General features: G+C 30.8%; 1 protein-coding gene across 3 annotated transcripts; it reads right to left on the bottom strand.

Annotated features, from left to right (window-relative positions):
- Positions 1-8,036: 8,036 nt before the first annotated feature.
- LOC140664893 (nose resistant to fluoxetine protein 6) lies at positions 8,037-24,325 on the bottom strand. 3 transcript variants are annotated; one of them, XM_072890503.1, is made up of 14 exons: positions 23,920-24,325; positions 21,164-21,816; positions 20,639-20,908; positions 14,670-14,884; positions 13,860-14,080; positions 13,677-13,777; positions 12,840-13,021; positions 12,480-12,646; positions 12,020-12,188; positions 11,423-11,619; positions 10,923-11,055; positions 10,441-10,630; positions 10,199-10,341; positions 8,037-9,698 (listed from the first exon to the last, which is right to left on the bottom strand). In XM_072890503.1, the coding sequence occupies exons 3-14, from the start codon at positions 20,844-20,846 to the stop codon at positions 9,360-9,362; spliced, it is 2,265 nt and encodes a 754-aa protein (XP_072746604.1). In that variant the 5' UTR covers positions 20,847-20,908; positions 21,164-21,816; positions 23,920-24,325; the 3' UTR covers positions 8,037-9,359. The 3 variants fall into 3 exon arrangements, with proteins under 3 accessions (XP_072746604.1, XP_072746606.1, XP_072746605.1); XM_072890505.1 differs by lacking the exon at positions 21,164-21,816; XM_072890504.1 differs by lacking the exon at positions 23,920-24,325 and having other exon boundaries at positions 21,164-21,851.
- Between the last annotated feature and the right edge of the window lie 1,446 nt (positions 24,326-25,771).

Genomic DNA, 25,771 nt, shown 5'->3' with positions numbered 1-25,771 from the left:
GCACAGCTAGCGGAATTTATTTATTTTCCCATCGATGACACGTGGTTCCTCTTTCCGTTTATCTTCCTCTTTTTTTCTTAGCCTCGCACCTCGCGTCGAATCACTGAAATTCTCCGTACTTCGGAAAAAAAATGAGAAAATTTGACTTAAACATGAAAATTATTTTAGTATGTGCTATATTTATTATGCACAATTTATGTTTTTTATAAGAAATAAAAAATACAATGTTTCCGGAATATTAAGAAAACAAATTCTAAGCTTCATCATAATCTACATAGTAATTGATATCGTGTCTTTTTTTTATAACTTTAGACTTTAAAAGTAAAATTTGATCAAACTTTTGACATAAAATTTTCTCGTAAAATTGTAACATAAAATTTCACCAGTACTTAGATGGAAATATCGACTCTCTTTTTAGACAAGAATGAAGTCCATAATGAGTTTGGTTGATTTTGACAGAAATTAGTTATGTCATATTTATTTATGTTATGTTTGTCTCATTAGACACTCCTAACGTTGATACTTGTCCGATTGAGACTTTTTTCCAATTCTCGACTGCAAAAAAATTGATATTAGAGAATTACCCTCAGCGACAGGCGAGGAAAAGTTAAATGGCAAACGGTGGAAAAGATGTGATGGCAATGAAGCGGGGGCGGGTGAAAAACGAGAGAGCTGGAAAGAGAGCGAGAGGAAGAGAGAAATTCAGAGGGGCCATGTGGCGTTTCACGAGATATCAAATCATACTACGTGTACGCCATACCGCCCCCTAAATATAGTTTATTACGTTACCGAGTATTAATGGAGCTTCTATAGAAACGACGAAGACGGCCTCCCAAAAGCGAACGTAACTCTTTCAACTCGGAAAAGCGAAAGTACTGATCTCCGAGATCAATTTAAATCTAAAGATGAGTTATCTCTTGAAAAATTGTAGAAGCGTAAGATAATGTATAATATTTATACACTGTAATTATTATCGCTCAACAAAATTATTCAACATAATATTCATATTGATATCTAAAAAGATTTTCGAACGCAACATTATTGCATTCGACACTCTCTAGCATTTTCGTCGAAATATTCTGAAGGAGTAGGAGGCGCGGTCGTCTGTCAAAACGAGGCTAGTTTGTCATCTAGTGAGGGACAAAATTGATAACCGACCGCCTTCTAGTTTACAAGCCTAGATGTGTCATCTGCGAAATCACGTGCCACGAATAAGTCGTGTGTGGTCCGCCATCAGTGGTCCACCTAATTTTCCCCTAACGAAAACTTCGATGTAAACAGCGATCTCTACCTGATGCTTTTTTCCCTCTCCCCTCGAAAAAATAGGATGGCGCGCGACGTCATCTCGAAATATAATAATTAAATGATGATTGTGGTTATCTGCGCGACCGCGGATATTATTAGTAGGATTTCAAAATCCTGCGACGGAAGCTTTATTAAGGAGGAAGGACCGAAGCAGAATAGGAAGTCGTGCTCCTAGATCGTGGGTGGCTGTTGCCAACGCATCTTTCGCGATGCCAGAATATTGGAATTTTTGACAATGTTTTTTCAGGGCGATTTAAAGACGCAGAGAATTTTTTGAGAAAGTTCACTTGAAGAGACGATCATAAATTTGAGAAACAGAGAACTTTTTTTTATTTATAAAGTTTATACTTAAATGACATTTTAGATTGAGATATAATTTATACAAAGTATATATTTTAAGGGGGACAAATATTTTATTAATGATAAGCGTTTGCGAAAATTTAACATTCGGTATTTTTAGCTTAGAAATTTTTATTAAAATTAATGCGATGATCTCCTTTGACAAATTTCGGATCTTTGTATTCCGGTGATGCTACTGCCGGAAAGTATAAACACGCCCGTTTCGTACACGTGTCCTCTGTATATCATAAGCCTCCGCTTAGACTCGTTAAGATGAGCTAGTTCCTCCACGAATTTGCTTACTATATCCTGTCACGAGATTCATTCATACCTAGGCAACGCTAGGCATCAAAAGATGCTGAGTTAGTCTTCCAAAATTTTATCGCGTACGTTGATTATTTTGACATGTGTGATTGCTGACATCAGACCGCAAACTGCAACATGTCGTGTTTGTGATTAATCTTTGCACATGGATTCGATTAAAAAAAAAAATCTCTTTATTTTAACTTTTATACATTTTAATAATATCTATAATTATTATTAACAATAATATATTATTGCAAAATAATTTTTTAAATATATATTATATATTAAATAGCGATTTACCATCTAGTAATATTATCGAATAAATAAAGATATATGTAATCTTAAAAAAGATTTAATATACGTCTAAATACGATTATAACAAGAATCATGGTTAATTTGTGAGATATACGATACAATGGAAGAACGTTGATGATATCGAGAATCAATGAAATCTGTTTTCGCGGCGAAGAACGTCGGACTCTAATTTTATCATCACGGATCGAGTAAGATTGCCGTTTCGATTAAAATGGGTCGGCGAACGACCATGATTCATCATGAATGTTTTTCTCGAAATGCAGCGAGCAGATCCTTTCATGATAGAATTCGTTGAATCTTTACAAGTGTGAGTCTAATTTTGAAATCATCTCAGACTTGAAGTGCCAGCGAAATTTACTCCTCTCGAGGGTCGTGCGATAAAAGTTCATTCTACGAGCATTGTAATTAGCGCCAAAATGAACTAAAAATAATGCCGGTCACTGCCTCGAAGCGAAACTCCGCTTAAGTAGCTTTATCTGCCCTTTTCCCATGCTGGTGTTACTTGCACTCGCAAAAAACCGATTCCTGTCACGGCCCGTTACCATTGATGCATCGTAAAGGGGGCCGCGCGCGCGCGAATTAAAGTTCGGCATAATAAAAAAAATCTTCACACTGTCAACAGCTCTCTGTATTCGATAATTGGAGTGTGTAAAAATAGATGAATTTTTGTTTACTTTTTAATTAATATAACAATATATGTTATTTAAAATTTCATTAACTCGATTAACATAACATTTAATAGATCAATCTTTGTAATAATAATTTTTATGATAAATTATTAACTTTATTATTTGAAAAGCAATTCCAGTTTTAAATCGAAAAATGAGCAGTTAAATTTTACACACGCAACACAATTAAATTCTTAATTATTGAATTATATTATTATATATAACAATTATTTGTCTCGTTGTTAGAAATAATAAAGACTATAATTGGAAGAGACATGACGAACTTGACATGAAGAAATACTCAGTTACGCCCTCGTTTCGTATTACTCGAGATTACTGTATCGGTAGGCGTCGATCACTCGGATCCCTTACATGTAACTCGAGACCACTGGACCAATATGCGAAGTCTTCTTCAGTCGAAATTTTATTCGTTTTTGTACTTCTTGCACTTTTTATAATTTTCTTAAATATGAAATATGAAGTTTCCATATTCTGTATCAACAAATTATAATGAGTCTTCTTCTTGATGATTTTGACTGGAAGCATTTTTTGGTCAAATAATCGGGAATTTTCTTTGTGTTTATTATATATATTCTTTATATGTGAATTATATATATTATATATTATTTTTAAGTTACGGTATATTAGAGAATTACATATATGTAAATTATAAATTAATAATTTCTTCCATACTATTTTATTATATTATATATTATTATAGATTATTATTGATATTTTTTAAATATATGATTTTTTATGAGAAATTTAATGATATTTTATGCTAAAACACTAATACAATACAATATATATTGCCTCATATATGTATATACTTTAAGGAAGAATAAAATTAAACGAAAAAAGGCAAAAGTGTTTATGTAAATATATATATATATATATATATATATATATATATATATATATATATAAATTTAAAAAAGTCATATGCTTAAAATCTCAATAATAATATATAATATATATAAAATATATATCAAAATTAGAAATTATCTTATTTAATCTCGTCATTTCGAAAATTTGTAACTTCTTTGATTGTATTCGAAATATTATATATATATATATATATATATATATATATATATATATATATATATATATATATATATTTATATATACACTTTTTTCTTTTTTCTCTTTCTTTAAAGCTTACAATAGCAAACATATGCAAATTGCACAAGGTGTTGATGCATCGTTGCGAAGGCGGGAAAATAAGTGAGAAAAGATAACGAGAAAAGTGAGAAATATCGCTTTGCAGATGAGGTCGCGGTCTTCCTGGCGCCGGCAGCATGTCAGCTCGTTGCCGAATCTCTCGCTCTTCCTTTCTCCGCGTTTACGATTTACGAGTTCCTTCGACATTCGTCGAACGACGGCGAAGAAGAAACGAGGACAATCGTTGACGTAGGTAGCCGAAAAGTTTCGTCCTCATATGCAACCACTTGAGTATCTTTTTATAGGCGCCTCTCGTCGTATTTCACACTTGCACCAAGCGACGATTTGTCCTCTTTTCTCTCCTCTTAATTCTTCTTTGTTAATCTTGCTACAACAATCTGGAGGTCTCCACACTTTGCATATGCAAAAGAGAAACCAAAGTAATTAAATGAACATCGTTTATTCTTTAAATGTTCTTGTATCGGGGATTCAAAAAATTAAAAAATTAATTGTACGAGAGATAAATAATAAATCTTCAGCAATATAATAATTGCTATGAACACTAACATGATATGAAAAATGATGTTAGAATCTAACGTAATAAAAATAAAAATTCGAAAATTTGAAAAGAAAATAATACATTTTTCTCAAAATCGACTCAAGCTAAAAATGTGGAAATTTTTAAAATTCCAAGTACAGTGCAAAAAACAGCTACAAGTATAATAATCTATAATCATTGAAGAAATTTGATTAAATAAAAAAAAATAGCTATGATCGTAGAGACCATTGTCTTTCTTTTTTTTTTTTCCTCAAATAAACAAAATATTTTCTTTCTCTTGGCCCCAAAGAAGTGTGTAGCTTTATTGCTGTAAACCTATTGTATTTGCTCACAAAATAATTATTTCTTCGATACAAGAATAGTTCTTTTTGTCTGATATTATATAAAAAAATCTTGCGTGCGGACGAGACCCGGAGCGGAAAAGCTCCTCCACGTGCGTGCCAGATATTCCTCTTCGGGACTCATCCTCTTTGCATCTTGCGCCGCGTGCCGAGGAAGCATTTCGGAATCAGGAGGGGCTTCTTTTCAGGGACTGCATTGTCGTAACGCCTCCGGTTACATTTTATTGCAGGGCGCGACGCGTGCTAGTCGACGTTCGATGTCACCGAAAAGGGCCATTCTTCGGCACCCTCTTCTCCCACAGAGGTCACTGACAATAAGACACTCGGATCGTCCGTCAAGGTTGGCGCCAAGTCGCCGAACTGTTTCGTCCTGACCGATTTGGGATTTCATTTCGCACAAGTTCCGACAAAACAGTCTCGTGTCGAAATTGGAGAACACGCGACGGACGTGAGTCGCGACGCCATCTCTTCCGCTTTTGGTTTTTTTAAAATTACACAGTTTTTCAAGCAAACTGAGATTCTCGAAAGGAATTTTGACTCGAGTCGATATCATGATTTTATTAGTAAAGTTACAAGAAATTTCAATTTTAAAACTTATCATATTTATGTATTTTATATTTTATTATAATTTAACATACATGATTTATGTATTTTTAAATCTCTCTATATATGATTCTAACAAGCTTTACTACATGATATAATATATGCATTGTATGTAATACATAAATATACAATTTGTAATAATTTTTCCACATAATTTCTATTTATAAAAAAAAACAGATATAAAATAAAGAAAAAAAGGTCAGACTGAGAATTAAGATTCACGTTTTATTTCATTTTAGCTTAATTATAATAAATCAACGACTCACACGCCCGTAATATTATAAATATAAACACTCTCTATCGTGGGGGGAATACACATAATGCTTATATGCCGATTAATTTACGCATCTCATTGTGCATGCTAATAGCGCGTGAAAAAAAAAGACATGAACGAGGGAAAAAGAGCGCGGGAGAAAGAATAGATAATGTCTTTTACTCCTGGTAGCAGCAGTCGTTTCATTACGTTTTCATTGCGGAAAACGATAGCCACGCAGATGTCGACCACTTGCTACCTCGAGGATGACGATCCGGGTGAAATCTATTCCCTCTGTTTGTCGCCACAGGGTGCCATCGGGCGACGCATCTTGCTACCGTGCCCTGTGCCCCGTGCTCGGCACAAGTTTCCCCTGCTTCCCCTAATTCGGATAACAACGCAACACGCTGCCGATTCTTTCGCAATTACGAGATGCATTGAGATATATACGCCCTCACCATCAAATGTGCAATCGGCCAATTACGATTGTGTTAACCCTTTGACGAGAAGCAAGGGATATAAAATAGAAGATAAAAAAATATTCTTATAGATATATACATTTAATTAATTAGATTAGAATTAAATGAGCGAAAAATGTGCATTTGTGAATTTTTTTTATAGATAAGTTAATTGTTAATTAAAGTAAATAAACAGATGGAAATTTCTTACAATTAGATAAATACTTGAACGGATTAAAAATGAAATCTTATTAGTTAAATTAAATATAATTTGCATATTTAGATAATAAATAAGTGAAATACATAGTTTACAAGAAATAATGAATAGAATTGAGTGAGATTGTAGAGATCTTAATTTTAACGAAATACAAATTTTAACATGCTCTCTCTCTCTCTCTCTCTCTCTCTCTCTCTCTCTCTCTCTCTTATTATAAAATTTATTTTAATATTTCATCACCGTCACTAAATATTTTTTTAAGTTATTTGATTTTAAGAATAAGAAAAAACAAATTTACATCTTTTTAATGTAATATAATAGAATGAAGAATATTTAAAGCAAACTTATGATTAATAAAACATATATTTGACGTGAAAAAATAACCTGCGGACAAAATTTTGTTAATCAACGTTATCAACACGAGAAACTTTTACGCAAATTGAATTGAATTTAATAGTGTGTTGAACGTTTCCTGAAAATTCGCATTTCTTTTTCCCACCGCAGCGAATGTGTCCCCGGGGTGTCTTTCACACGTGTTACGATTGCTCTCGCATCAACCCTTCGCCCGCTAATGATGTCATTAAATTCCCACATACATTCAAGCTAAGCTGTTTCCTCTTCCCTTCACTTAAGCATTTGATCGAAATTTTGACCATCGCTTTCCAAAGCATCTTTTTCTTTATGTAGTATTGGTCTTTTCCGAAAAGCGAATAAAAGACAAATTTTCCGTCGGCCGTATCGATATCGAATCGGGATATCGATTACTTCTCCGTAGACTTTGCACAGACTCCGCCTTGTTGTTTTTTCTCGGCTTACTTTTAGACCGCTCGAATCTGTTCGGAGAGAGACTAGCCGCTTCTCTCTTAAAGGGTACAATACATATGTTCGCATTGCGCGCGTGTGAAAGAAGGGAAATGTGAGAGGTAAAGAGATGGCCTAAATAAACAACGACACGGGTTATTGGCAATGAACTTTACTTCGGAATTGTGTGGGAATTGATTTCTCGAGTCAATTTGAAACGATGTTCATGAACAGGTTTTATCAAAATACTCGTACTCATGTTATTGACGATTGAATAACTTACAATTAATATATTTGATTTAAATAACATATGAAACGAAAATGCAATGCCTTCGCAATCCAAATAAAACGGTTAAGCATTGAAAAGTAATTATGTCAAAATAATACGATGTTAAAAATATGAAACTGAAGAAAAAAATAACTACGAAAAATAAGAAACTAATCATAAAGAAAATATAAGATAACCTTTCTTATATTTTCTTACATACACACAACTTCTTAGTTTTAGCATATTATTATTATTATTTAAAATATAAACTATGTATCATACGTTGCTCACAATTTTGCAAGAGAAGTTTTTCTAGATAACATTTAAGTTTTATTTCTTTATAATGTGAATTAAAGAAATTGCTTTTTTTTTTATTATATAACTCTGTTAATTAATTACTTCAAGTAATATCGATAAATTCGTTTTCATTCTTGTTATATAAAATTATACATTTTCTTTGCGCCAAAAATCTTACAATATATAATTTAGCATATATTCTTATTAATTAATAACACATTATATATTGCTTTATCACAAATAATCGTACTAACTTAAAAAAAACTATAAAAATCATTAATATCACTATCAATGGATAAAAAATAGAGAAATATTTCTCTTATACAGGGTGTCGCGGAATTCGAGGACACGGAATGCCCTACGTGATTGTCCGTGCTAAAAGAAACAACTTTTTCTTCTAGCAAAATTGCATCTAAAAACACTACTTTTTAAATGAAAGCAGTGACCATATCTCTGCAACTATGCGTCCTAAAGTAAAGATGCATAGACTTTTTTATAGGGCTGGTAAAAGGGCTATAAATAAGGTCCTATCATGATATAGTCATTCAAACGTTAGTTTTAAGTTACTCTCATTTAAAAAGTAGTGCTCAAACGCAATTTTGTCAAAGGAAAAAGTTGTTTCTTTTGGCACGAATAATCACGCTGTATATTTCATGTCCGCGAATTCTGAGACCTCCTGTATAATTAGCAAAAATTAAAAATATAGTTATATATATGACTTTATTTTCCTAGTCCTCTATTGAACATTTTCATAACTAATGCTATGTACTTACTGCTCGATACTTCTATTTACGTATTTTATTGTGAATTATATAAATAAAGTCTAATTCTCTCTTTAGTTCACTTCTCTTTTAAAATAAAGTTCTTAATTATTATACATATAAAATCATAAAGTTATTATATATATCACGCATTTTTACATCTTTATTTGTCTTGTTATAAAATTGGATATTCTTAATTTAGAAGTTTATAATAATAAGCTTCTAAATCAATTTACAAGCTTATTATTATAAGCGTCTAAATCAAGAATATCCAATTTTATAACCAGAAAAATAATCATCTCCTTTCTTGGCGCGGATGAATACCGCTGAGTAACTTGACTCATTGCGTTTATTCGTCATTATATTTTCCTACTATTCGACATCGGATCCACTCGTACGGTCGGCAATTTAACACAAATAAATAATATTTCTAAATCAAGAATATCCAATTTTATAACAAGAGTAGCAAAATGTAAAAATGCGTGATATAAATTGTCATAATCCTTGTCATATAATATTTTTATCTTTCGATTCTTATTTATTTGTGTTAAGTGGATCCGATGTCGAATAGTAGGAATATAATGACACAAATAAGCGCAATCTTAAAGATAATTGTTTTTTCTCTTGTCGGTATTCACGTTCTCTGCGTCGGTTTTTACAATATTTTCAACAAAGGATCGAAAATGAGTCCGAGTGAGAAAAAATTATTCGTCGCATTTAATCGAGCTGATATGATAAATTTTATCGAAATTCTTTTTTGCTTCTTCATGTTCTTCAGTCTTGTAATTTTCATCACTGATTCTCATAGAATTACATTGGACAATATCTTTTTCCGAATTACTACAATTGTATGAAGTCGAAGCCTCATTCTTCGATTGACAGATCTCCTTGTCGGATTCTATTATGTAACTGTTCTTCTGTTTCGTTGATGTTCGGTTAGAGAAAAGAAGACGATCGATATTCAAAAAAGGCATCTCAAAACAGAGACTCCATAGAAGTGATAGTATCATCGTGAACATCAAATTGGCAAAAAACGCGCGCAGCTGAAAAAATAAATGAAAAAACTTATTACTGTCCTTTTTTTATCATTACATTTGATTTAATCATGTCATACTTATATAATATCATATCATGTAAGATAAGCACAGGAAAATATATAAATAATATTTGCGTCGCACGTAAATTAAAAAAGATTTAAATCAAATGCAACAATGAAACTTTTAAAAGAAAAATTGTTAATTATGTTTCAACATAAACAATGATCTAATAATATACTTCAAAACTTAAGCTATTTCACTATCTTTAGTTAAATCTTTTTATATTTATTTCTATTTCATATAGATTTTTATAAGAAAAATTAAATTATGATTAAATTATTACTGAGCACTAATTATCATTAATTACTATTAGATATCGCGTTTTTTTGTATGAAAATAAATATGTTATAAAATTCTTATCCCAATAACCGACTATTTATTTATTATGTAATACCTTTATTACTTCTATTAAGATACTTTTTTTAAAATATTTTAATCTCTATTACCACATTTATTTGTGTTAAATTGCCGATGGTCCGACTGGATCCTATGTCGGATAGTATAAAAATATAATGACACAAATAAGCACAATAAGTCAAATTGCTGAGCGGTATCCATCCGCGCCAAGAAAGGAGGTGATTCACAGGACCTTGAAAAAATGAATAATAGCATAAATAGAGAGAGAAGACGCTGATGTTGACATAATTCGATTTAATAATTATCTCGTGAGCGCGCACGTTTTAATTACCTGCATAGCCATGCACGCAGCAAAAGATGACCCAGGAAATTGATAACGCAAAGATTTGTCGATGAAAACCCGCATATAAACTTGCTGCCAATCTATTATACACGTAGTCTTCAAAATACATGCCGCGTGGTCCGAAAATGGCCGAAAAACCGATCGCAATGGCAATCAGCCAACCGCAAATCACATGCCACTGTACATGAAATACATATAACGATTTTTTTATAATAATATATTTAATTTCTTCTTAAAATTTAAAATATGTATATATAAATTGTTAAAATTATTTATTACATAATAAATATATACACACATACATGTCTATTAAAATATTTTAATATAATGTATACGTATATAATATGTATTTTCTTTTATGTAAAATAATTATTTTAATCTACGCTTTCAAATTTTGTCAATTTTTTTTTATCAAATATTAAAATGAAAAACATAAATACTAAAATTAATTATATATAATTGATATTTACGACACTTAGTTTGACTTTGTTTTTCCTTGTCTTATGTAAGATGTATCCAAGGCCTAATCCAATGACGTAAGGTCCAAATCTGTTATACACTTTTGTATAAATTTCCAGGTATACTTGGCCGAGGTCCGTCTGGCTACAAAACATAATATTCTTTTGAAATCATTAAATGAAGTGATTAAATTCCGGCAAAAAATTTCGTACGATTTTCGCACGCAAAATGTGATTAAAAATAGTGACTACACAGATAAGATAATACAAAGGTTTTATAATTTTTTCATGTAATTAATTCATAAAGACTTTCTCAATATGAAAAAATGTTCACAATATATTTCAATTACATATTATAATAATAAAATTTAAATGTGCTCAATACATAAAATATTTAAATTAAATTAAAAATAAGCAATTTGGAGGATATATCCTATTTTTAAAAAGTTCTCAAATAAAAATTTTGGTAAAATAATTTCTAAACAAATATTGAACTGAATTTCTGCACTTACTCCTTATAGTAGAGCATTGTGCCCGTTAGCTGATGTATAAATGTTATAGTAAACGGCACTAAGATCGAAAGAAGAAAGTAAGTAATCAAAATAATGTTGAAGTAGAGACTCCTGAACTTCAGCATAGGATAAAGTACAAGGGGCGATAGCCAGACAAGTTGCATATCGGTCGCAAGATACCAGGATTGGGACATGCACTAGAAGCAGACGTAAGAAAAGTAAGAAAAAGATGATATTTTCACAATGCGGATGAAAAAATCGGGGAAACTTGAAAAGAACCAGAGACTGTAAAGCAGTAAAAAGATTTACTAAATCTGAAAAATAATTTAAAAAATTAATAAATAACTAAAAATATAAAGAATATTACACGAGAACGAAAAAATATACATCACTTATACAGGCTGTGCAAACTCACATCTACTACAACTCTTCGGCTATACGGAAAATAATCATTAATTATAGTGAAAATATGTATACATAGCTGACATATCGTTGTATTTATTACAGCATATATACATATATACATATAATTAATAGTGAAAAAATATACACATATAGAACATGCGTAAAAAAGCCTTAATCAAAGAGGTAATTTACCATGTTTGGCACGTGGACGAAGTTGTTAATGTAGAGGAGGTTTGTGTACCAATTTTCGCGGCAGAAGTTCTTATTGGAACCAACCCATGTATCCCAATTTGGTCCCATTCCGATTTTATAGAACAACGTGGCATAGAAACCGATCATCATCGCATAAGCTGGTGTCACTCTGAAAATATACATACGAAAGAAAATAGGATATATATATATATATATATATATATATATATATAAAGATTAATATATAAGAAAAAAAAATATTTTAATAATATAATAATAATGTCCGTAATATAATAATAAAAAATATAATTAAATGATATAGTTTATTTGTTTAGATAGTATTATATAATATCTATATTATAATATAATTTTATGGCATAGAGTAGGATGTATTTAAAATTTAAATTGCCAAAGATTGTGTGAAGAAAGCTAATTTGCTTATGCATATACATATATGTACCTTATATAACGATGAATGTAAAGCCCTATCCAATTGAAACACCATTTTGGAGTTCGTGTCTTCTTCAGTAGTTCGTTATAAGAGAGCAGAATACCGCTCAGAAGAAAGAAAGTGTCTGTGACAATATTCCCGTTCAGTATTAGCATGTTGTTCCAATTGTGATGCATCTTTTTTGCGATAACAAAAATAATACCAAAAGATTAGGTCAGACTTTCCTGATTATATGTGAAAGAATAAGACGAGTTTTTAATTACATATTTAATATAAAAAATCAATTCTTTGTTGGTGATAGAAATTGGGGAATAGATGCACCATTTCCTCTGCTAGTTCATAAGAAGCTGCATAAAACTAAACACTCACTCGTGGAACCTGCGTGAGGTTCATTTTGAAACCAATCGCCTCCATGTAATGCGTATGTCCGTATATTATCCAACACATGGAGATAAAGCGCATGCCATCTAGACAGCCAATGTATCCTCCTTTTCTATTAGTTCGTAACAGAGTCTTTCCGTTCGTATACAAAGAAAACGATGTAAAGATAACTGTGAGAAATGATTATTGCTATTAGTTAATAGGAAATGTTATCCTTCGTATTTTTTTTTTTTCAAAATTTTTTCAAAATTCAGCTTTACGCAATATTTAATGTATGAGAAAGAAAGAAAGAAAGAAAGAAAGAAAGAAGACCATATATCTCATGGAACAATGAATCAAAATATTTAACGTCAATAGTTAGGAAAAGACGGCACAGAATTTTATAGAGCGATGCAAGGAATAAGAGAGCAGAATTTAAAGGCGATTGAATCATATTGAAATCCTAAAAATTTCATATTGAAGTTATAAAAATTTTTAAAAACAGGATGAGATGACAGAACGAAAAATATCATAGATTGAATAGTACATAAATCACGAATAACATTTTGATAAATTTTTTATTAATCAGAACATATACAGGGTGTCCCGAAATGATCGGTAAATATTTTAATGGCAGGTTCTTTAAAACATTTTAAGGCGAAAAATTTAATACAAAAATGTCGAGGCTACAATAGTTTTCAAACTGGAAGCGATTATATTTTACGAATGGTAGGGCTCGACATTTTTGTATTAAACTTTTCGTTTTAAAATGTTCTAAAGACTCTGCCATTAAAATATTTACCGGTCATTTCGGGACACCCTGTATATATATTACTAGTTACTTACCTTTCCGAATTGCCGATTCTGATTTAGTGATCTGATAAAGTCCCGCAATATCGTATACCGTACTGGCTATAATTAGGAGTGCGATGAATGTAAAAGTGATTCTAAAATTTTCGACATTTTAGTTACTTACATCGTACACACTTTACGGAAAAATCAATACTTAGATAATGTGATGATATTTACATGTAACCGTAATCAGCATAATCCCAGGCTGAGTTAATGCTTTCTACGGTGTGACACGATTCCTTAGAAACGCTAACGATCATGTCTACACGCCCTTCAACTTTCAATGAATCTAATGCGAGCTCCAAAGCCTCTTGAATTTCCGTGTAATTACATGTTGATGGAACGCACCACATCCACGTATAATCGACCGTAGTACCGGATGTCCATTTTGTCGCATTCTACGTTATAAAATATCTCAAAATATTTAACTGAGCCATTATTTGATTTATCTTAATTACTTTTTTGTTTCTATTTTTTTTTTTGTTTATCGAATCAGTGAGATTATATATATTTTACTCAGATTTAGAATAAATGCTTAACATTAACAAAGAAAAATAAAGAAATAAAATCAATGAATATTAAATAAAAATTAAAATATTGGAAATTTAATATTTGGAAATAAAGTTTGATTTATTTTCAATTAACATCTAAATATATTTTATATAATTTTCATATAATTTTTATAATAATTTTTTTATATTTACAATTATAAAATTTAGTATTTCCAATTTATAGATTATTTTTTTAACAAGTTCTATTTATGCAGTAAATTATACAATACGTCTCTCTTTTGTATTGTTAGATACACTATTTTATAACGTCCTTTTAGGATTTAAAGACTTCATATTTATTTTAAAATTCAAAACATTATTTGACGCATTCAAGCTATTTATTCAGTTGATATATATAGATAGAGAAACTTATAAATTTTGATATATAGATTTTTCTATGATAAAGTCTACAGTGATTGCATTAATACAAACTCACCGATGCCATCGCAATATTCACGAACAAATCTCCTAAATCCAACTCGCGTCCTGGTGCACCGTCGTCCGCGGTAATCTCGAATTGCACCATCGCGTTGCAAGCTTGTCCTACGAAACCATGTTCGTTTTTCACGAGTAAGCATTCGTCAAAATTGCCCAGCTGTTTATAATTGCCAGTGATTATGCCAGATGGTATTTTAACCGAAGCGTCGTACACTGGAAAGGACAAGGAAAGAGCGTTAAAACAGTGTCCTATAGAAGCAGAATTTTAGCGTTTATTAACAAATAAAGAGATTTTAACGAGCTCTTTTCAGCTCTTTGCAAATTTAAAAAATTTCTCGATAACTATTTAATATCTATCAAATTAAATTTTTAGCGTCATCAATATTTCGTCTCGACGACGATAAAAATGGCGCGGGGAACGCGTGGGATAAAAGATGCTGCAAGAGATGTGAAATTAATTGCGCGTACATAAAAGAAGAACTTTGACGGAGAAAGGAGTAATTTGCAGTTCATCTGCATTAATTCCGCTTTGCAAAGCTTGCCCCCCTACTATCGACACGTTGTTCATTGTAGCGTTTTTCCGGCTATTACAATATTTGCGGCATTCCGGCTTTGACATTTAACAATTGTGCCCTCCCCTCCCCCCCCCCCGCCCCGCCCCGCTTCGTTTGTAATAAACACACAGTCTGAAACCGGTTGAAACAGGCGCAGGTGTAGTCAAGGCGTTCTTCTGTCCTCAATCTACGCCACAATCAGCTAACGACATTTTTTTCTCGCATTCGAATATCCGGAATTATTATTACAAATTCAATTACAGAGGATATCGATCGCTGAAAATGTCGATCTGATAATATAGATCCCTTCATAAAGTCTATAAATAAAGTTTACTCGCTTATTATAAATTCTTTGTCATCGTTACAGATTACCTTTGCATTATGTACGTATTATCATATTATAACAAATTATCATAACACGTATTTTTAAAATGTATTTTAAATTACTTTATAAAAATTAAACTAATTGTTGAAGAATAGACTAACTCTGTTGCTGTAATCTCGAACTTTCTACTAATTATCATTCCTTCTATTCCTGGCATGATGTTTCGAAATCTATTTCGCTTTCTATGATTTTATAATTAATGTATTCAAAAGATTCATCCCAATTCTTCCACTTTTATATTATCTTCTTCTTCTTTAATAAGCAAATCAGTTTGAGGAAAAATTTCTAATATGCGATCGATTAAATTCAATGGGACAGAAGATATAGATGAAACAAATATTTGCATTGATCAAGTCACGTTCAATTCTACGAGAATAGCGATAAATTGTTAAACCGTACTGAGAGAACTGCGTCATGCTCTATGATTTATATTATTACTCATCTCCCGCAACGTACACACAGACGAACGTGATTTCAAGGCGATCCCTTGGTACCGCCTCTGTGATCGCTCTGTGACGCAGAGCAGCGTCAATGTCGCGAGTGCATTAGCTGCGGAAGTGAATCGCGCGATACGCTGATACGGCAACGATCCGCGGAATCGCGCGTTGCGAAACCATTGATGAAAAATAGAGGAAATAAAAGAACTTTGTATTGCAAAATTATAGAGCGAGTTCTTTCGATTTTTAAATTGCCGAACGTACGATAGCAAGAGTTTTTTTTTTATATAAATTACTCGCGATAAATAACGTCAATGTTCTCGATTATCTTTAACTCCTGATAAGAAACTCAACTAGAAAAAGAAATAAATAAAGAAAAAAAAAAAATAGCTGAAAGATTAAAATTCGAAATTTTGAAAATTTGTTGACAGAAAGGAGACCTTAGAGCATTTCTGTACCCGTGATGCTCGAAATCCATTATTCATTGTATTTATCCCTTGTACAAACAATATTTAAAGAATCGCGCGAACTAGTCGGACCGGTAATTAAATGGCCTACAGGGAAAGATCGATCGATCGATCGCAGGCGATCCCTGATACACAAGGACGGTCATCGGCCTCGCGGATGCATCTCGCTGACCCAGTTTGGTCTCGCGCGTACGACGCACATACCAATTACATCGGTCAATATTATTGTTTCTACGCGCGGCGAATCGTTAATTGTTTTTTTCTCAACGGCCTGCTGTTTTAACGCTAATAATCCTCGTCCAAGCGATCATTGTGTCGATTCTTGGAGAAACAGTCCTTTTGCCACGGCATTTTTCATTCGATACGATTTATGTCGTATTTTAAATTAAATGTATGTTAAAAACAGAAGAGAATAATAATATTTAATGACGCAATTATAAAAAGTATTAATTTTACTATTAATTAATTTATAATTAAGAAATAAGAGGATTTCTGAAATGATTATATAATTAATTTTGTTTTTTAGCTCTAAATATTACCTGATTTCTAAACTATTTAATAATTATTGATCAATCTATTTTTTTTTTGTTATTAAATACTTCTCAGAATAAACATATTTAAGGAAATAATTTATTTATTAAATTCATTACTAGTTATTAATCAATCAACTTTCATTGTTAAACAATCTGTTTGTTCCTTTCTTATTAAATATATATATATATATATATATATATATATATATATATATATGTGTGTGTGTGTGTGTGTGTGTGTGTGTGTGTGTGTGTGTGTGTGTGTTTAATGAAAATATAATTAACATTAATATACGTGCATGATACATATAAATGTAGGTAGCAGATTTTAATGATGTATTATTGACGTCAAAAACGTCATTAAAACGTTATTAATTATTTAACGTCACCTTGCTAACTGGGAATTTAAAGATATCAGATATATCGGAAAGTTTGTTGTGTCGAAAGGAATAAAAGTACACCAGTGTTTATATAGGTATTTTTTAAATGCTATGTTTGCGTATTGACGTAAGAACGATGGTAAACATATCCGCTAAATAATTATCGCCGGCGAGATAGAAGTTGTCATAAAATGCAAAATGGCAATGATCTATTCAGCGATGATCTATAATAGCGGGATCCATGCGCCAACGACGACGCGTGGGTTTAAACGCCTTGTAACAGCCGATGCTATCACCGATTGACATTACGCTATTAATATCAATCAGATCAATGTCATTTGTTAATCTGTGCTAGCCCAAGAGTCACGGAGACGATAATTCGCGTCCGCAAAAATGGATACAAGGTTCTTTCGATCGTACATACAAATCCGACTTCGATATCATCTTCCTCGAATACGTTTTTAATCTGATATTGATTTAGACATATCTGTTTTGTATTGATATCGCGCAATTAAAATGTTAACAATCGATTCCCGAAATGTATTCGGAAACTCTTGCGAATCTAAAAAAAGATGGCGTAAAACTTCGTTACATCTCATTTTTGCGCAACTCGTCCTCGTTTACGGAGTATATTGAACTAACGTATCACAGGAAGAAATAGTTCTCATAATTATCGGTCAATTGATATCTTTTTTTTTTATCTGAAAAAATCGATATCTGTTAATTAGCAGTATGCATTCCAGGTGTATATATCCGTATGATATCGTACATAATGCCCGATAATCTTTTATAAGAGAAAAAGAGACATAATTGTGCACGGCGTGCAATGTCCGATAATTGTATTGATAGCACAATCACAATTTCATGATCTTACACAGCATAACAGGCAATACGTAAAGATTATATAATGGTTTCCTTCTTCCTTTGTTTATAAGAACTTTACTTTAAATATACGTAGAATAAGAGAAAGTTTCAAAATTAAACTATTATATTTTTAAATAATCCGTTAAAAAAATCAATTATTACAAATTGTGAGAATATCATTATTAAAGATAATTACTGACTTATACAGGGTTAATATCCCTGTATGAGTCAGTAAATATCTTTAATGATATTCTCAGAATTTGTAATAATTGCGATTCCTTTAAAAAGTCATTTATGATTTTTCTAAAAAGCCATTAATTTTATTTTAAATTCTAAAAATGTATTATTTCTAACATATTCATGAACTGTATTTATTAAATAATTTCTTAGAATTCAAAGAATTATATTTTCTCTATTTCTGCTCTTTTTTTTTTAATCTAAAAGATATATACTATCTTAAGAGTACTATTTTGTTTGGAAGCGATAAAAACAACAATTTTTATGAAAATTTTCGAAAACGTACGGTTACTATTACCAATTTCAGATTTGTACATATTTTATTCATATTTTAAATAATATTTCTGAATTTTTATATATGAAACCAATGTGATATAGTTGAGACATCTGCGTAGGCAACAGACGTGTCCTGAATATTGACTTTGTCAAATTATTGACATTGTAGAACTAAAACAATGTCATCTGATCCTAAAACACCAAATTGATTTATGATTAAAATATTAAAGTATTAAAATATTAAACGCATACACTGAACCTAATAAAATTATATAAAATTTCATATTTTGGTAAAATTATACCATTAAAAATAACTTAAACTTATATCTTTATTTTTGTCTAATTAAATTTGTCAACAAAATATATTATTTTTCAGAAATTTATTACTTAAGTTTAGTATATGGAGAAAATAGTTATAATTAATATGTTAGATTTAAATTATTGCGTTGAGCCGTTTTCTCTTTATATTATCAACAAAATCGAAACGTTTCGAGACAAACACGTTTAAAATAATCGTTGAGCCTATATCGCTGTACATCTATTTGAACCATTTGAGGGTATTAAAGGACCTGTACCTTCAAGGACGAAAGGCTAACTTATTGTTAGAATTTTACAAAATCTATCAACATTCCTAACATTCCTTTATGTTTCAAGTATAATAGAACTAATTTAAATATTCTTATAAATCTTACTCCTCCGAATTGTAACAGATCACTCATATTACTATAATTTTGAGAATTTTCAAGGAATCGTATTCAAATTTTCAGAAAATATTTTTAAATAATTCAGAAAATATTTTAAAGTTATTATTTAAGAAAATATTAAAAAATCGATTTTTTTTATCCTCTTAACCAGATGGTTCTCTTAATCTATTTATTGCGATCGATTCATTCTCTGACTAATAGTTATCAGTATAACAAAAATAACATGGTATATAATTTATATATAACAATAATATATGAGAAAATTCTGATATATTTCAATGTATAAAAATTCCAATGTGTAAAAATTGTACAAGTAAAGTTTCTCGTAAAACGAGAAACTTTCGTGAAATCTCAAACTCATAAACATAAAATATTTAAGCCGAATCTTTTTTTATTTAAAGAGTATAGGTATAAGTGTCCTTAGAAAAGGACACACTCTGTTTCGTTCTTTCTTGTGTCAACGGGAAGTAAGTAAACAACGTAAGTGTGAGAGAGAATGCAAAAGGCACGAAACAGAGTGTATCCTCTTTTACGTGTGCATCTATTCTCATTTCTCAACACTTGGGTCTACTAGACATACTAATAATATAGTCATATCCTATTCTATACTATATATATTACCTATATATTTTATATACATATAGTTATAAAAATAATAAAAAACCTAAAAGTAAATAGATGATAAATTTTTCTCATTCGTTCCTATTGATGATTGCGGTTGCACAAGATATACATAATAGAGGAAAATGTATCCTTATTATGTACCTCACTTATTTTGACATGCAGTAAGATAGATAAAGATCTATATGTAATATATTTATGATAAAACCGCAATATATAATACATTTTAGGATTTAGTCCGAAATACCTCTGTTTAGTATATAGATTTTAGTAAAAAATTAATCTTATCTTCTAATAGTCTCCTAAAAACTAACTGATTATTGATCATTGAAAATCGTTTATCAAAATTATCAAATATAAAAATAAGAAATGTAAATATGAAGAATCTGATTTCAACATTACTGGTAATAATAATTCAAATTGGAAGATAAACATGATAGAGTCGAGGCTGTGTGTCTATACACTTAATGATAAATTAATGATAAATTAATTTTTAATTTTTTACTCACTTTGAAGCGCCCATGGTGTATATTTTTTAAGTGCTTCGAGATAAATTTTGCTGTCGCGGATGCATTCCAGTGAGGCGAATTCCCGGGGCACGAACGGTTTCACGAAGAATTCGCGAATGATAGTTTCCGGTCTCTCTCCCCAGACTTCCGTTGCCAGATTCAAAAAGAAAATCGCGTATATCCACTCTCTTAAACACATTAATTCCATCTTTTTCTCGAATTTCTTCTTTTTCTCTTGCCTATTATCCTTTAGCTTGTTTCTTCTTTTTCCTGTTCGAATATTAGGTATATTAAAGCTTCTTTTACTCGTTTTTTTTTTTTTTTTATATTTGAAAGAAATTTGTCAAAGATAGACAGGCTCGAATCAGAATTAGCCAATGCGATAATACAAGTTATATAACGTATCTCATTTTTCTCGAAATAAAATCTCTAATTTTTATTATATTTCTTGTAAAAATCAACGGCAATTAATTCTTTCATACCTTTTTAACTTTATAACAAAATTATCTCAACGTTATTACACACCGTTTGGTAATTCTTCTCGCGATTGGGAAGATGAGGAGGATGTTGTGTCTCGCGTTATGAATTTTTACTCCAACAGAGGATGAAAAGGGGTAGATATTGACTAGACCCGCGTCGTTGCGTGGCTGGCGCTCGAATGGGGCGCGCGGCGTCCTCGTTGTCGCGAAAGCACGTGTATATCATTTGGGCACAATCCTTAGTGGCCAGTTGAAATTGAGGCCCTTTGATTGGTCAATCGTGCCTGTTTACCCTAGGCACCGATTGACCTGAGTGGTTGTGTCCAAATGAATCTTTTTCGTTTTACGCGCGTGTTTCTGCGACGGCACGTGCGAACGAATGCCTCGCATTCGTGTTAAAAATGAAAAGGAAACAAAACTTGAAACGCGACTGTGACTGTGGATTACGTTCTGTCAATCGACGCGTCGGTTCACTTATATATCGGACGAACGTACGGAGCGATTGCCTGATGGGGGTAAGGGAAGCATTCCGAACTCCTCCGACACTCTGACACTCTGTAGCCATCTCGGACCTCCTCTTATCGATGCGAGGATTACGCATACGCGGAGAGAAACGATCGCCGGAGAGTGGGAAGAAGTTAAGTGTGGCGGCAATGACCAAGGAATTCGAGAATGATGAGCGGAACGATTGAGGTAAAACTTCAAGTAGAAAACAGAAAATAACGATAACGTTCAAATGACAAGAAAATAAGGGAAAACTTCCAACTATTTTCTTATCATTTTGACTTCATTTTGACTGTGATTTTTTATTCTACCTAAGACTGTGGGAGCGAAACGATTGATAAAAATCCAAGTAGAAAACAGAAAATAACGCTAACGTTCAAATGACAAGAAAATTAGTATAAAAACTTCCGACTATTTTGACGTCACTTGACTCTGACTGCGATTTTTTATTCTACCTGAGACTGTGGGAGATAATCTGCAGAAGTATGCGAGTGGACGATCATAATCCATCTCACAAGGCACAGTTGATGACAGACATGTCGGAAAGACATGTACGAATTTCCATTACTTCATTATATTTGTTAAAGTTATTATTATATTTGCCAAATAATGAGAAATCTTATATATATATATACATAACACAAAATTTATTTATATATATGGGGCATTTCGCAGCAAATCAACAAGGTTTTTCTCGATCATTTTTGCTTCATTTTTTAAATGTTTTTGTACTTATTGAAGATAGTTTGATTTTTTTTAGAATTTTATCTTTATTCATTATCTTCATTTCTGAGTTAGGATTTTATCTTCATTCATTATCTTCTTTCCCGAGTTAGGAATAGATTTTTTTTTAATTTCAAATACCTATTAAGAAGAATAAAGATGTCGTCATTAATACGATGGTCATCTTTTTTGAATCTGTTTTTCAAAAAAAAATATTGAAAAAAATTTATAAAAAATAATTTAACAGTGTTTTAGTCAATTTTAACAGAAATTATTTTTTTTCCTTAATGAGATTCCTTCGATTTTTTCAGAAAAATTTATGACATATTAGACTTAAATATAAAATTTGTAAGTCATAAACGAATAGGAGATTCAAATAATTTCGATTTTTTAAGACCATTCTTTGAGATTTTTTTTCGAAAAAATTACATTTCTTTGTTTTTAACACTATTCCGATTTAAAAAAAAGAGCTTACAAAGATAATAGACACTGATTCGAAAATTTTAATAGTCAAGGAAGGAAATTCTAATATTTTCGATTTTTAAAACTATTTTTCACTATTTTTTCCAAAAATAATGTTTGTTAATTTTTTAAACGACTTTGATTAAAAAAAAGCTCTGCAAATAAAAAAACATTAATTAAATCAAACATATTTTATTAGAAATTATTTCATAAATATATTTATTTTTTAATTCTATACTCTTTTTTTTAAATTGCAGTAGTGTAAAAATGTGATTTTTGAAAAAAATATCGCAAAAATCTCTTCGTTTACGGCTCAAAAATTTTAATGAAGCAAATAAAAAATAGTCGGAAAAGAAGTCGTTGATTTGATATAAAATTTCCTATATATATATATTAGAATTTGAAATTAACCTTTATAAAATAAAGTCAACAAATTAAAAATGATGAAAAACAATCAAATAAACCAAATTTAATCAAATTATATTTTTTCTTACATTATATATTATATTTTTTTATTAATTTGTATTAATTTTGATATATCATTTTTCTTTAAATAATTATTGTACAAAATGTCTTTCAACATGAATGTGTATAGTCTTTTTTATCTTTTAAATTGAAAAGGGGACATATCGTAATAAAAATAAAAAGGTCGACTTTAGTAATTAAACTCTAACTGAATTATTCTTACTGAATTCTAACGTACGTAAAATGATGGCTTATAAAACATATTCATATTGTAGTAAACGTCATGTTTTTGATTTATTCTTTTATTCACTGTATAAGAATAAGAAGAATAAGTGGAATTTTTTGTGGGTTAAAGGTAACGGTTAAGGTTTGAATTAATAAAGATCTATTCATGAAATATGCATGTCAGTTTTCAGTTTTCGATACTTTGTGTATTAAAAGTCACTAACGGTTGTTTTGTTGTGCTCGACTCTAGAACACGTGGCACTTTCCTTAACTAAAATAATTTATTTTTAAAATTCTGCTATGAATATCATTACAAACGAGATAAAATTGATATTGGAAATTATCCAACAGTTCATTAAACCTTAATCATTTTTTATGCACGCATTTTGAATCTTATATATTATCTTCGATAATGTCACTCACCTACTGATTAATAATCATTGAGAGATTTAAAAAAAGCCTTTTTATCGCTGAAGGTCAAAAACATTATACTGTTTATGCCTAAAATTTATAAGAAGCCAAAAGTTCGACAAATTATCGTATTAAAAAGAGTCGATTCAAAGTCAATCTTTAAGAAACACTTAAAAAAACTTGTTTAGAAATTTTGAAAACTTCAACAATATAGAGAGTTGCGAAATACAAGAAGCTGGCCAAGGACAATCAGAAGTCTCGGACGAAAGATTCGATCTTTGACGTACTATGACGTTTCACAGGAACTATATAATGCGAGATTATAATCACAGTTTTGAATCGACTACGATTCATTCATTCTATCAGTCATTATTATATCACAGATCTAAACGAACGCGTTAAAGATATATAGAGAAGGCAACTGTTGTATATTCAACTTTAAGCGCGACTATAAGGATTCTTTAATCTCATTCGTTTATAACTAAACGTACATATGTTTAGGTCAAGGCCAATATTGGATATGATAATCGATAGAAATAAAGAGACCGCTGCATATCGCTGACAGTTGCATAAGTAACATTTTGAAGGTCATCTAATATAAGTCGTGCGTTGTTTTTTTTTTTTTTTTCGATTCGCTTCTTCTCGCTTCTCGTGTGCGATTCGTAACGATATTTTATTAAAAATCGTATACCGTATGTGTGCTGTGTAATGTGAAATCTATTGTAATAAATCTCAGCGTATAATTTTGATTGGAATTATATTTAAACTTTTAATAGAATGATATATATTATAATAGTTATAATAATAATTTATATATTCGTCGGGATATATATGTGTCACATTCAAGTGAATTAAAAAATAATAAATTAATTACTTTTAAGACAAAAATTTTTAAGAAAAGTGGAATATATCTTTCGATGATCATATGTATAATTCTTGTTAAATTATTTCGTCTGATGAAAAATCTTTCTATACAATTAATTTAATTTTATCTACTTAGATATACTGCTACAATAGATAGTGAAATACGATTAAGCCTCGATTTAAAATCGTAGATTTTAAACTGCAGATATCTTATCGCCAAAAGAATATAAAATCTTCAAGTTCTTAAGTCAGTTGTAGGTGACTGGAATTTCTCAAGAAATCGTCATATAAATTTCTACCAGCATCATTTCGTTCGAAGAAATTTCCTCTCTCGGTTTCGGCTGCTGTAAATGTAATCCCCTCTACGTAATACGCGATTGCTCGTCGGGACATTGACCAGGGTACATTCGACTTTCTCAATGCTATAGTCAAAAAAATGTAACGTAAACTTTCGTGAGATCCACATCAAAAAGACACGGCAGGCAGTTCCTTGGCATCGATGACTTGTAAACATGTATACGATCAAAAATATATACACACAAAAACAATGATCAGATTCAGATTTACTATACACGAATGTGTTACGTAATGTTTGTCGTTGTTAACGGAAATCACGCTCTGTAATCTCTCTTTGCGTAAATATTATTTTATTTATTATATTTATGATTTGTTATCTTTCGCATCAAATAAAAGTTATATCACGTAGGCATCTCTGATAAGAAGACATTGCACGCGTTGTTATCTTCAACGTGCGTCACCTTCACTCCGTAATTTACTTTCCGTCATTGTTTTGAAGTTGCACCAACTTTGAAGTTTTCCGCGATAATAAAAGATTTCGATCGAGTTCATTTACCTTAAGTATTCCGAATAAAAAGAGAGAAATGTAAAAAAATCTTGATGAATTCTAGGACGCGTATAAAAAAATTATACGAATATATGCTTTAGTACGATCAAAATTACTTCATTATCTATTTGGAAAATTGAATTCTACGATAATTTT

Source organism: Anoplolepis gracilipes, chromosome 4 (genome assembly GCF_047496725.1).
Source record: "Anoplolepis gracilipes chromosome 4, ASM4749672v1, whole genome shotgun sequence".
Lineage (NCBI taxonomy): Eukaryota > Metazoa > Arthropoda > Insecta > Hymenoptera > Formicidae > Anoplolepis > Anoplolepis gracilipes.
Note: the sequence above shows the minus strand (reverse complement) of the source record. Positions and strands in the feature narration are given on the sequence as shown.